The sequence below is a fragment of the Acartia tonsa genome, chromosome 15, assembly GCF_053477335.1.
Source record: "Acartia tonsa isolate MP-2025a chromosome 15, ASM5347733v1, whole genome shotgun sequence".
Lineage (NCBI taxonomy): Eukaryota > Metazoa > Arthropoda > Copepoda > Calanoida > Acartiidae > Acartia > Acartia tonsa.
This window is the reverse complement of record NC_137274.1, coordinates 21,107,844-21,119,651: the sequence shown is the minus strand read 5'-3', so window position 1 is coordinate 21,119,651 and position 11,808 is coordinate 21,107,844. Positions and strand designations below refer to the sequence as shown.

The window sequence follows — 11,808 nt, the reverse complement described above, 5'->3', positions numbered from 1 at the left end:
GAAAACTACAAAACTGGGTCTAGTCTTTAAATATTTAAAAAATTGTAATTACTATTAACTGACCGACAAACAATGTGTGACTTGTTTTCTCCAGGGCTAGGCTACCTGCAGGGGTATTTATAGAATTAAATATAAATATTACCTAAGATCTTCCGAGCAGAGTCCCTGAACATCTAGAATTGCCTCGCAAAAACAGGATATTCTCTCAGGTACACAAATGGCAGGACACGTTTCTAAAAATAAAGAAAGAGTGTTAAATTAAGTCTAAGAAAACAGTTTTAAATTTATTTTTTTTCGCATCTAAACTTAAAAAGCTATACATATCTATAATACAAAGTAGAACGATGTCTGTCTGTCCGTCCGTCTGTCTGTCCGTCTGTCTGTCCGTCTGTCTGTCCGTCTGTCTGTCCGTCTGTCTGTCCGTCTGTCTGTCCGTCTGTCTGTCCGTCTGTCTTTCTGTCCTTTTGTCTGTCTGTCCGTCTTTCCCTTAAGATCTCGGTAACCACTGAACCGATCGGATTCGGTACACTGACAAACGTTCTAATACGACAAACGTCCTAATGCGACAAACCTCCTAAACGACAAACATCCTAAACGACAAACGTCCTAATGCGACATCTCTTAAGTAAAACGTCTTAATTTTTTTTCAAAAATTAAATCTTCCAAATTTAAGTTAAAAATGTTCTAAAATAAAAGGAAATAGTTATATATTTTTTTAATTTAGAAAATTAAAGGTTTATTTTTGCCATGCACGGTTGTATTGGGTTCAAAACCATTCCATTTGTGATAGCCAACACAGACTTTGGGAAAACTGTCGGACAGATTTGTAAAATTTAGCCTATGGTTAAAGTTATTCGATTTAAAAAAAAAAATTCCTGTGTTTTGAATTTGATATTGTTAAATATTTTTATAATTAGAGGATTTTTTCCTTAAATTTGGAAGATTTTTTTTATTTCATAATTTTTGAAAATTTTTAGGACATTTTACTAAAGAGATGTCGCATTAGGACGTTTGTCCCTTTAGGACGTTTGTCTCTTTAGGATGTTTGTCGTTTAGGAGGTTTGTCGTTTAGGACGTTTGTCAAATTAGAATGTTTGTCGCGGTAGGACGTTTGTCGGTGTACCATTGGATTCTACTCTTCAGGGTATATACCTATTGGTCCTGTGGTGGTTTTAAGCTAAAGCAAAAAATCCCCCCCCAATTTTTTTTAAAGAGTTTGCTTAAGATTTCCCTGGCCCTTTTACAAATTTTGCCTTAATTTTTCGTTTTTTTAAAATCACCTCTTAGGGCAAAGCCCCTAGAGGCTAGGGGCGAAGCCGCTAGTAATATATAAGCAAAAGAATTATACTACTTTTTAAAAATTACCTGAATCTTCATGTAACTCATCTAATGGTCCTATATAAAAAATAATCAATGTTTAACATGTTCTAAAATAAATTTACAAATCACCCTTTAATAATATATAAATAAGATATAGCAAAAGAAAAAAACCTGAATCTTCAGGTAATCAATCTAATGGTTCTATAAAAAAAATAGTGTTAACCATATTCAAAAGGGAATTTGCAAATCACATACCATTAATATATAATTGAGATATACCTGAAACATTTCTTGAAGTTTCGGCAGTCAAAATCATCTTTTGATATTGATTATATCTATTCTAAATTAAAACACATTTCTAGATATTTAGGCTAAAGTGTTTGTATTAATCAAGCTTTTTCATAATTGAATTTTAAAGTAAAAACTTATAAATATCCTGATTTTTGTAAAACAATGTGCTTTATACTATGGTCAACTTGAGCAAAGCTAAATAATGACTGCAAGTATTCAAATCTTTAAAGGAGTAGTTATAGAGTTACTCAAAAGACATATTATCTGATTCCACCAATAGGAGAATACTAAAGGAACATAAAAGAGATCTCATTGGTTGCAATTGTCTACATATTTTGTCATGTAAGGGTATAATTTTTTCATCTTAACTAAGTTAGTTAAGAAATGTAGACAAATTCCCTATTTCATATTGTCAAAAAATTGGGTCAGTTGTACTATCTAGATATACTGTCTCTATTAGAGTTATCAAATGTTTAGTGTACACCCTCCCTATAAAAAAATAAGATTTCTTAATGGAAGCTAACTGTTAAAATTTATTTAAGATGAACTTTGGTAATCTATCAACTTTAATGATTCAAACTTATGAATCACATCTCACCATAACACTTGGAAGAACAGGACAGTTGTAAGCAGAAGAAATTTCATAGATATCCACTGCAGACAAAATAGACTGAAAAAAGATTTATCTACAAAACATTATAAAAATTTGGATAAAGATATTAGTATTCAATAGTACACTACACAGTTGCATAAATGTAAGCAATGTTAAAAATAAAAATCACCGGATACTCCTTTAGAACTTCAATGTTATTTCTCTGAAACATGCTTCTGTTCAAAAATATAATTTTTGTATAAAAAAAAATATATTTACCAATCCAAATATAAAAACCCAAAACATACCATTCAAAAATGGTGTTTGTAAATAGTTATAGTATTTATATACTGTTGATGAGATCTATGACCAATTTTATGGGTGACTTAATATTGACACATCAACAGCATATTATTGTTATTATACATACTACATAATTAGATTAGAAGATAATCACAGAAAATTGTGTATAAGACAAAAATATATTCCTGTATGGTTCTTTTATTCTGATGCATGTTGTATCCTCAATACAGGCTTGGCTAGCTGGATAATGCATAACTGATTTAAAATCATAAATGCTCTAGAATATTTTTTATTTTCTACCAACTAAAACATTTAATACAGGAAGATTTGGTTACAAATTCATTTTATTAGTAAGCTATTTAAAAAATAATTTATACAGCAAAATTTTTTGTTTGATTTGTAATAGTTTAGGTAGAAGTTTAAAATATTTCCTCATAAGTTTCATCGTAGTTTGGTCTAATTTTCATGGTTTTTTCTGCACCAGGTGAGAGATTTTCCTCTATAATTTCTATATAATTGTCTCTGTCTGGTCTACAATTAATAAGATATATAGGGAATCCTTATTATCTTCTCCTAACTCATAAAATGATCTTCCATAAATATACCACTAAATTTTGATAACACTATAAGTCTATAAGTGTTCTTTTATGCTGCAAAGTAATGAAGTGAATTAAAGTATCAAAGTATTTGTAAATTATTAAGTTATTATTTTTTATTACCCTAAAATGATATTATATATATACTGACCTATTTTGTTCATGTACTGCACCTAAAACATGAACTAGCTCATGTAGAACCACTCCTGATAAATTTAAATGAATATATTTGAGCTGGCAATTTCAATTCATTTTAATATGATTTTAAATTCTAATAAAATTCTTTCACCGTTATTTGAAAAACATTCAGTATCACCAAGATTAACTTCAGTCTTTGTTTTCATGCCTTAAATATAGCAATTAATCAAATCATTTTAAGTAATAGTCAATTTGACTAAAGAGAATACAAAAATACATAAAAACTATCCTAAAATGTAAAATAAATATAAAAAAAGTTATTTCAAAAATATTAAGAATTTTTCTTACTTTTTCCAAGGGGGGGGGGGAGGTGGCATGTTATAGTTGGATTGGAAAATTCCAAGAAAAAGATTTGAGTATGTTTAACCCTTAACAGTCGGGCCCCTTGCCGCACCTTAATCAGTGGGGGGGGGGGGGGGGAGTGGCGTTCAACGCCCTCCCTTATTATCTCAGTCCCCATTAGAGCTAGAAGGCTAAAAAAATTTGTGCATGTCCCCTGTTTGGTAATGAATTTCCGACCTTAAGTGAGTCAGAGTCAATTTTCGCTTCCTTCCCCCTTTTATTTTACAACCTTTGTTTTTAGGTCTTTTTCTACTTAAAAATTTCAAACGGCTGTAATTTTTTTTATTTTTGAAGCTAGAAGAAAATTTTTTTTGCTGAAAATGTTTATCTTTATGTAAATTTTATGTTAGAAATATCAAAACATAAATTTCAGCGGCCGCAGCTGTACTTGGCAGCTGCCAGCCGCCGCAGTCGGTGGTCGGTGGGAAAACGGCGGCGAATCTTTATGAAGTTTTAATACGTTATGTAAACATGTAAGAAAAGCTTAAGTTTAAAATTTGAAGAATCTAAGTCAAAAATTGCAGCCACAGGAGCCTTTTAAAGATTTCTGGAGACCCGGAGGATCAGGACCTGCAGGATCATACCTGGAACCTGAAATTGACTTGAACACCTGTATTTCATATGAGGATGTTCTAGTAGGGGATATTTTAGTATTTTGGTAGGATGAAATGCTTTGTTTAAGTCAAAAAAATATTTTTGCTCTTTACCTAGATGACCCTGCCAGGTTCTCTGGCATCCTATCTTTCACACACATAAAATGAGATAGAAAAAACCAGATGGGGGGCGTTCAACTAATTTATATCTAATGGATTTCAACTGGTTCTCAGTACTACTCATAAATCATGTATGCCAATTTACAGACAATTTTCCAACAATAGCAAAATAAAGATAATAGAATTAATAACAGTTTTGCTGGGCTAACACAACTGGCATTGATTTTAATACTCTTAGAAAATTGTCTGTAATATAATGGCTGAGAACTGGTTCAAATCCACCAGATATTTATAAGTTTTAAAATCAATACTGAAAAAATAATTACAGTATAAAATTATTAAATGATTTACCTATGGTTGATTTACATTCCCTTGATTTTTTAACAAAGCTAACACACTGTTCACAATCAGATGCTTGGCTAACTTCTTCAAATGTAATGCAGCCTAATTTAAAAAAAAAGAATATTTACTAGAAGTGAAAAAATCTTAAATTCAGCTCGCTCTCAAACAGCTTGCAGCACACTATGTACATATCATGAGACCCAGAATTGAAACGTCTAAAAGAAAAAATAACCAATAACCAATTATAAAAATGTAAAAAAATGCACAGCACACAAAACTGTGCCAAAAAAATTAAAATTGTGCATTGTTGTTTGCTGAGCATTTTTACAACTAAACTATTTCTTGTTTTAGATACTATCTTTAACTAGCTGAATTTAAAACTATTTATAGTCAGACAAGCTTGTAATTTAGTATTGGTCCATTATTTTTTAAAATCAAATGTTATGTAAAAACAGACTCCAGCCTTTTCTTTCCCCAAACACACAAAAAATATTTCCAGTATGGTTTTAAAACCTATTTGAATCCTGTGGATTAGAACCATGCTGAGAATTAATGCATATTATTGTATTAAAAACATTTTCCTACGAATATTAAAATAAAATCATAAAATTATTTGTTAGGTCTGAGGGGCCGAAGCCATACTGGAAACATATTTCAATATTTGCAGAAAGTTGGCTATGATGTTGGCTATTTGATTTCTCACATTGCAGTATTATAAACAGCTTCCACGGATATAAAATGTACAATCATAGGATTAAAACCAGGGCTAGCTCGGAGCAAAAAAAAACTGGTTCCAATCATATGATTGTACATATATACCTGGTGTCAGTTGACTTTCAATCTGATCCATCATTTTGCGAATAATAGCTTTCTCCTTATCATTATAACTAAAAAACATCCTTTATTTCATTTTTTTTCAGGGCTGAGCAGGAGCAGCCACCATCAGCTGAACAGCTTAGAGAAGCCTAAAAATTAGCTGCGCGGCTTTCCCAGCCAACCAATTAGCCTCAGCCACAGTCGGCCACGCGGCTGAACTAAATTTTTTTGTGACTGAGGCTTGGGTGGCTTAAAATATGAGTAGCTGAATGGCATCTAGTTGCACTTGATAAACCAATTTTTTGTTTTAGATTCATAAGGAAGAAGTAAAAAAAAATATTTTTTTAAGAGGGGGTAGGGACATTAGTTAGAAAAATGGAAGGAGGGGTAATTTTTTGCTTAGGGCGATTGGTTGTACCCTCCTCCAAAATAGTTATAATCCTTCCCAGTACCTATGAGAAGCTACCCTGTAAATTAGAATCATATGGGTTCAGCCATTAGCGATATCCATTTTTACAAAGAAACAGAGAGACATACAAACATCCTGTTAGTTTTAGATTTTATTTACCTTTTAGCTCTACAAAATCAACAAATTATTAATAAAAGATAAAACAAATTCTATCTACTTGACTTATTTTACCTTTTGTCAATGAACTTATATTTGATTTTTCCTCCAGTCCAGTGCCGGCTTTTATCACTAAATAAAAAATTTTAAGCTTTCCAGCTTCCATAACAAAAAAGATAAAGGCATTTTAAATTACTAACTACATTTTTACAATAAAAACACAATCTTTTAAACTGTTTTTAACCTATTTTTAAAAGTGGGGTCAAAATATACTAGGACACCTGTAGAATCAGACTGCAGAGCCTAAATTTGAATCAAGCCGCCTGTAGGAAAGGATAGATATCTTTTTCGAGGGACATGATATCTCTAGGTGCAAAGATCTGGTAGTGCGAATGGGTGCTATATGAATGCTACAAAACGGTTTGTTAACCGCTTGAGTTTAATAAAAATTTGACAATCACCTTCTTTGACTTTCATCCCATTTCTGGCCAACCTTCTATAACTGGACATATGATATGGCCCTAATTGAAAAATCAGTCTTGTCCAGATTGAGGCCGTAACACCCCCAATTAACTATTTGTTTCGGATACAATTGTTGCTTACAGAACAGTTCTGTATAATTCACTTTATATTAATGCAATATAAAAACACTAGCGGCTTCTCCCCTAGCCTCTAGGGGCTTTACCCCAAGAGGTAATTAAAAAAAAATCGGAGGGGGGATTTTTTATTTTTGGGGGGGTTTAGGGTGTCCCACCCCCCAAGAAAATAGCTTAAAACCACCACAGGACCAATATGTATATACCCTGAAGAGTAGAATCCGATTGGTTCAGTGGTTAACGAGATCTTAAGCTTCAGACGGACGGACAGACAGACATCAGGCTACTTTGTATTATAGATTTCTCTGTTCAATGGAAATAATTCTTATTCTAAAATAATTATTTGCAATATAAAATTGTTCTCTAGCAACAATTTTACCCCTAAATAAAAGACCCTTTTGCTCTGTAAAAAATTGCCGAATTATTTTTAAAATTCCCCCCCATAAAGTTCATTGGGGGCTTAATTCAAAATTAGGCTCTGCAGTCTGAATCTAAAGGTGGGGCACAATGATTTAGGATGGGGGGGGGGGGCAAAATTTTGCAAAAGACTATAAGATGGTATTTTCACACTACATTAATCTCAAAACTGATTTTGTTTATTAATTTGACTATAAAAAAAGGGGTGTTTTTATTATAAAAATGTACTCAGTTACAGGCAATCTAACTTTCTGCTGAAAATATGCTTTTAGTTTTGCTTATAGGAGAAGTTATTTAATTTCTAAATTTCTATCAGGATGTGTGAAAAACATTAAAAAAAATTTTATACCTAAAATGTCATTTTAAAATACCTACAACTTTTTTGTTATTGAAGCTGGAGACTTCAAATTTGGGTTATTGGATTTACTTATGGCAATTTTTTAACAGTTAGAGCGGTGTTTTCATCCTAATTGATGTGGAAGTGTCAAGTCTACATAAATTGTTTCATTCCTGATCATAGCCCTGTTAATATTTTTGGTGGCAGTTATTAATGTAGAAGGTATGAAGAAGTTCTAAGGGCGATTTTTCTAGTGATTACAGAATGTTTACTTCATTGTGATGTACTGGTAACCTATTTTTAAAGTAAATGCTTTTTTCTTAGAACTTTATCTCATTTTTGAGTTTTCTAAATTAGATTAATACTTTTCTAATTTCTTCAAATTTTCTGGAGAAATCTGGTTTTCATGGCCTTTCAGGAAAATTTTTTATTTAAGATTAATTGCCTATTTTTTCCTCCCTTTCTTCCTGTAAATTGACAAATTCAGGATTGGAACAGTTTTTCTCCCCCTTATTGTCCAGAATTATGTATAAAAAGTTTTATGTCCATATCTCAATCAGGTTTCTATAAAAAAAACTTAAGCATAAAGTTTACTAACTAAAAGGGGAATAGAAACAAATTTAGTTATAGTAGAAACTTTTAGATGAAAAATGGAAACTACATAAGCTGATTTACAGGTGTCATTATACAAAGAGGACCTACAGATAAAGATTTCTATATAAAATAAGTTAGAAAGCAAACATCAGATCAACCTTTTTATTGTTGAAACTTTTATATGAAAAAAGGAATATGCATAGAACTTTTCATTAAAAATAGTTTTTAAAAGATAGACTTTCCACTTCCCCTCAACCATATTCAGAACTTGACATGGGCCAAATATTTTAGTGCTATAAACCAATCACAAATTTGATTATCTATCATAGTTTCAAATAAATTTCAAATCTAATTTACCTTATCCAATTAAAACCCTCATCATAATCAAATTCTGTGTCATCTTCATAATCATAATCAGAATTAGCTAAATAAAACAAGGAGTATAAATTACATAAATGCTACGAAAATAGAGTTACTCATGAGACATATTCTGATTCCACAATAGGAGAATACTAAAGGATCATACAAGCAATCTCATTGGTTGAAATTATGTACACATTTTGTTACACAAGGGCATAGACTTTCATTTTGTTTATGAATTAGCTATGAATTGTCACTTATTTTAGAATTTTAACAAAAAAGGAGTTGGTAGGACTATCTAGTTAATTAGTGTTTAAATTTTAAATTCAACAACCTAAAGTTTAATTTTAGTTTTATATTGTAAATTCCAAATAAAATGGGGGGGATATTTTTTTCTAAGGTCAATTTCTTTTGGGAGGGTGTTGGTACCCTCCCCCAAAATAATTATAAACTTTTCCAGGACCTATGAGAGCTACCCTGTAAATGAGAATCATATCAATTTAGTTATCAGTTAGTTATTAGTTAGCGAGATCCTTTGGTACACAAAGACAGATAGCCAATTACTCTAATTTAAGGATTAAGATGTACTGACATTTTAAGACTTCGGTATAGAGATGCTTCACTTTTACCCTAAGAATATGCATTTCAAAAATCAATTTAGTTGAATACATACATAAAATATTGTTATCAAAACAGCCAAAAATCAACTTGCTTAAAATTACATATGACCTTTGAAAATGATGGAACAACTTTATTAACTGAATTTTTATGTATGGGTCATCACTTTATGTAGAAAACACAGTTCACTCTAAGCGACAATAACAGAAAAAAAATTCCCCAGGCACAACTGAATGTATACAATTAGTGAAAAAACGAAAATCTGGAAACTTGGGCAATTTTATATTTTACAAATGTTTTAAAATTCATAAAATTTTTCAAAAATAAAAATATCCTCTCCCAAATTTTTATCTTATTTTTATTTTTTTAAAAACAAAATCCAGTAATGTGGGTGGAGGAACCACCACAGCACCATGGGGCGAAGCTCCGAAGAAAACCCACCCCCATCCAAAAAAAAAGTTTTTTCCAAAATTTACATTTTATTCTTAATAAAAAAAAAATTTATTGAAGGTTGTTGCAAATATAGTTATTAACCCTTACAGATCAGGAGGGGGGCTCTAAGAGCCCCCCCCCCCTCTAGTTTTTCCAATGTCATTTTTTTGTAAGTAAGATACAGAGCTTTGACTTTATGACTTTTTAAGTTTAGTAATTATATGTCGGCAAGAGTTGATTTTAAAAGGATATCTGGTCTGTGTCGGTCGAGGTGTCCGATTAAAGTTGGTTGGGCAAAAATTTTTTTAAAAAATTCTAAATAATCTTAATTTCTACATTATGACCTTTGTGTATAAAGTAGAGACCTAATTTTTTTTTTTTTTTTTTTTTTTTTGATGAATACTTAGACCTTTGAGAAAGTGGTGTTATGACCGTTTGACTGATTTACCGCTGCCTAACCGATTTTATGGCCGATTTTTTATCCAGCTTATACTATAGACAATGACATATATCATGAATATAATGGTTTCTATTACAGCTAGGGACCTATAAATTTTATTGGTAAATCCTTGAGCAATAATGAACTTCCCTGAAAGGAAAGGTTGTGACCGTTTGACCACTCCTTGACCGATTTTCTATTTCCTACCTGTAATTTTGCCGTTTTTAAGCTGCCAAATGGCGAATTTCAAAACAGCTCTAGACCAGCCAATTTTTTTTATGTAGTCTTTTAACCCTTACAGATCGGGCCCCAATTCCCACCTTAATAGATCGGGAGGGGGGGGCTAATTTGATTTGCTGTGGTGTAGAAGGTGGTAAGTAAATTTGTTGTCCAATGTGTTGATGTTATTGCAATTACACAAGCATAAACTGGATAGAACATCATTGTAGAGTTTATATTGAAAAATTAGTTTGAAAGAATTACCTTGAGGTTCAGAACTTTTCTTACATGCAAGTACAGTAGTACCTGAAATACAATATCTGTAAAATTGAGAATTAATTTCATCAATGCTTTTTTAAAGAAATTGTTGAAAAAGTTTTAAAGCCTCTAAATGGGAGCCCATGCTTTTAAAACTTTGGGTAGCAGGATAATTTAGTGTTCAGTGTCCCCTTCTTCTCTATAAAATCTAATTATCAATTTACACATTCTAAAACATTAATTTAAAACTTTTACAAATAAAGCAAGCTGATTTTAAAACATGAAGATACTGAGACTGTACCCCATACATCAAGGGACTCTTTATTTGAAGGTTGAAGTGGAACAGAAATATAGCCTAAAACTAGACTAAAACTTTATAAATGTAATAGACTATAATCATATTGGGACCTATATGAAGATATGCAAAATTTTGAACTTGAAAATTACGAAAAAAAATCTTTTTTTTCATTGTGAAAACACCACAGTGAGAAAATAAGTGAAAAATCGGACATTAAATGCATTAAAAAGGTTAAAGATCACACAATCCTTAGTTTTATGACCAAATGAAGGGGACTGTAAATTTTTATCAAAATCTGAGACCTCATGTAAATAATGAGCCATATACTAACCTTGATATAAATATTCAAATATATATATTAAATATTGAAACTAACCTTGATATAAAATCGTACAAATGATGCTTACCCACAAAGTGGATAAATTCATTGTGCTGGCTCTGAAATAAAAAATATCTTAAATATTATCAATCATCATTATCATAATGAACAGGGACCATGTGTGGTATGCGGCAACTCTGGGCCATGCAGAAACCAAGACATTATAGTGATGCTACGCACCCAGCTAAATCCTGTTATTCTACAATTGTAAAGCCACCTGAAAATATGTCAGATAACGGTATTGATTTCATCTCTCAGTTGTCCTGCAAATGGAGGGAGGGGTGTTACCCCTCCCTCTCCCTTCTTAAGCACCGGAACCTTCCCCTTCAACCACCAAGTTATCAGCACCACCTCAGCCCTAAGGATAAAGGATCTAAGCCTTCCCTCACCTGATAGAATCACCCCCACACAGACTGTTGTTGTCACAGTAATCATCAAACCTTCCCTTTTTAGTACCCAGACCTACCACTCAACCCCTCTATGCTTATCTACCTATTGTGCTGTTCCATGGGCTATCCTGCCTCCCCCGGACAGGGATAGCCATCTACCTAACCATTGCAACTATCTATGTTTTACTTGTATGATTTACCTTTAACTATCTTTATTCCTAATCCATATGTATTTATATTATGTTGTACAACTTTAGTAATCCTTAGACCTTCAATAAAGGAACAACTGAATAGATTCTGTTTATTATTTAGTGATTGCTAGAGAAGCGTAGCTTCTCTATAGTATAGGTGTCCACGTCTGTTCACACTGCCGTAGTCATTTGAACTCTGGTGT

At 31.9% G+C, this 11,808-nt stretch overlaps 1 protein-coding gene and 2 long non-coding RNA genes across 3 annotated transcripts; all 3 read right to left on the bottom strand.

The window, feature by feature from the left end:
• Positions 1-142: 142 nt before the first annotated feature.
• LOC145306782 (uncharacterized) lies at positions 143-1,512 on the bottom strand. Its single transcript, XR_013875205.1, has 3 exons — positions 1,492-1,512; positions 1,366-1,395; positions 143-233 (listed from the first exon to the last, which is right to left on the bottom strand). It is a non-coding gene; the product is annotated as an uncharacterized LOC145306782 (long non-coding RNA).
• An 87-nt stretch (positions 1,513-1,599) lies between these two features.
• LOC145307611 (uncharacterized) lies at positions 1,600-2,443 on the bottom strand. Its single transcript, XR_013875517.1, has 3 exons — positions 2,394-2,443; positions 2,210-2,281; positions 1,600-1,660 (listed from the first exon to the last, which is right to left on the bottom strand). It is a non-coding gene; the product is annotated as an uncharacterized LOC145307611 (long non-coding RNA).
• A 482-nt stretch (positions 2,444-2,925) lies between these two features.
• LOC145306986 (bone morphogenetic protein 1-like) lies at positions 2,926-11,080 on the bottom strand. The gene is made up of 9 exons (XM_080149328.1): positions 11,023-11,080; positions 10,355-10,396; positions 8,380-8,446; positions 6,154-6,210; positions 5,517-5,584; positions 4,707-4,799; positions 3,392-3,448; positions 3,254-3,308; positions 2,926-3,037 (listed from the first exon to the last, which is right to left on the bottom strand). The coding sequence occupies exons 1-9, from the start codon at positions 11,072-11,074 to the stop codon at positions 2,926-2,928; spliced, it is 603 nt and encodes a 200-aa protein (XP_080005454.1). The 5' UTR covers positions 11,075-11,080.
• Positions 11,081-11,808: the final 728 nt, after the last annotated feature.

Excerpts from the sequence above, each read along its gene's own strand:
- LOC145306986 (XM_080149328.1), bottom strand. The coding sequence starts at position 11,074 with ATGAATTTATCCACTTTGTGGGTAAGCATCATTTGTACGATTTTATAT. Across the intron at positions 3,449-4,706 it reads GGAATGTAAATCAACCATAG|GCATGAAAACAAAGACTGAA; the intron begins GTAAATCATTTA and ends GCTATATTTAAG. Across the intron at positions 3,309-3,391 it reads TGAATGTTTTTCAAATAACG|GAGTGGTTCTACATGAGCTA; the intron begins GTGAAAGAATTT and ends TAAATTTATCAG.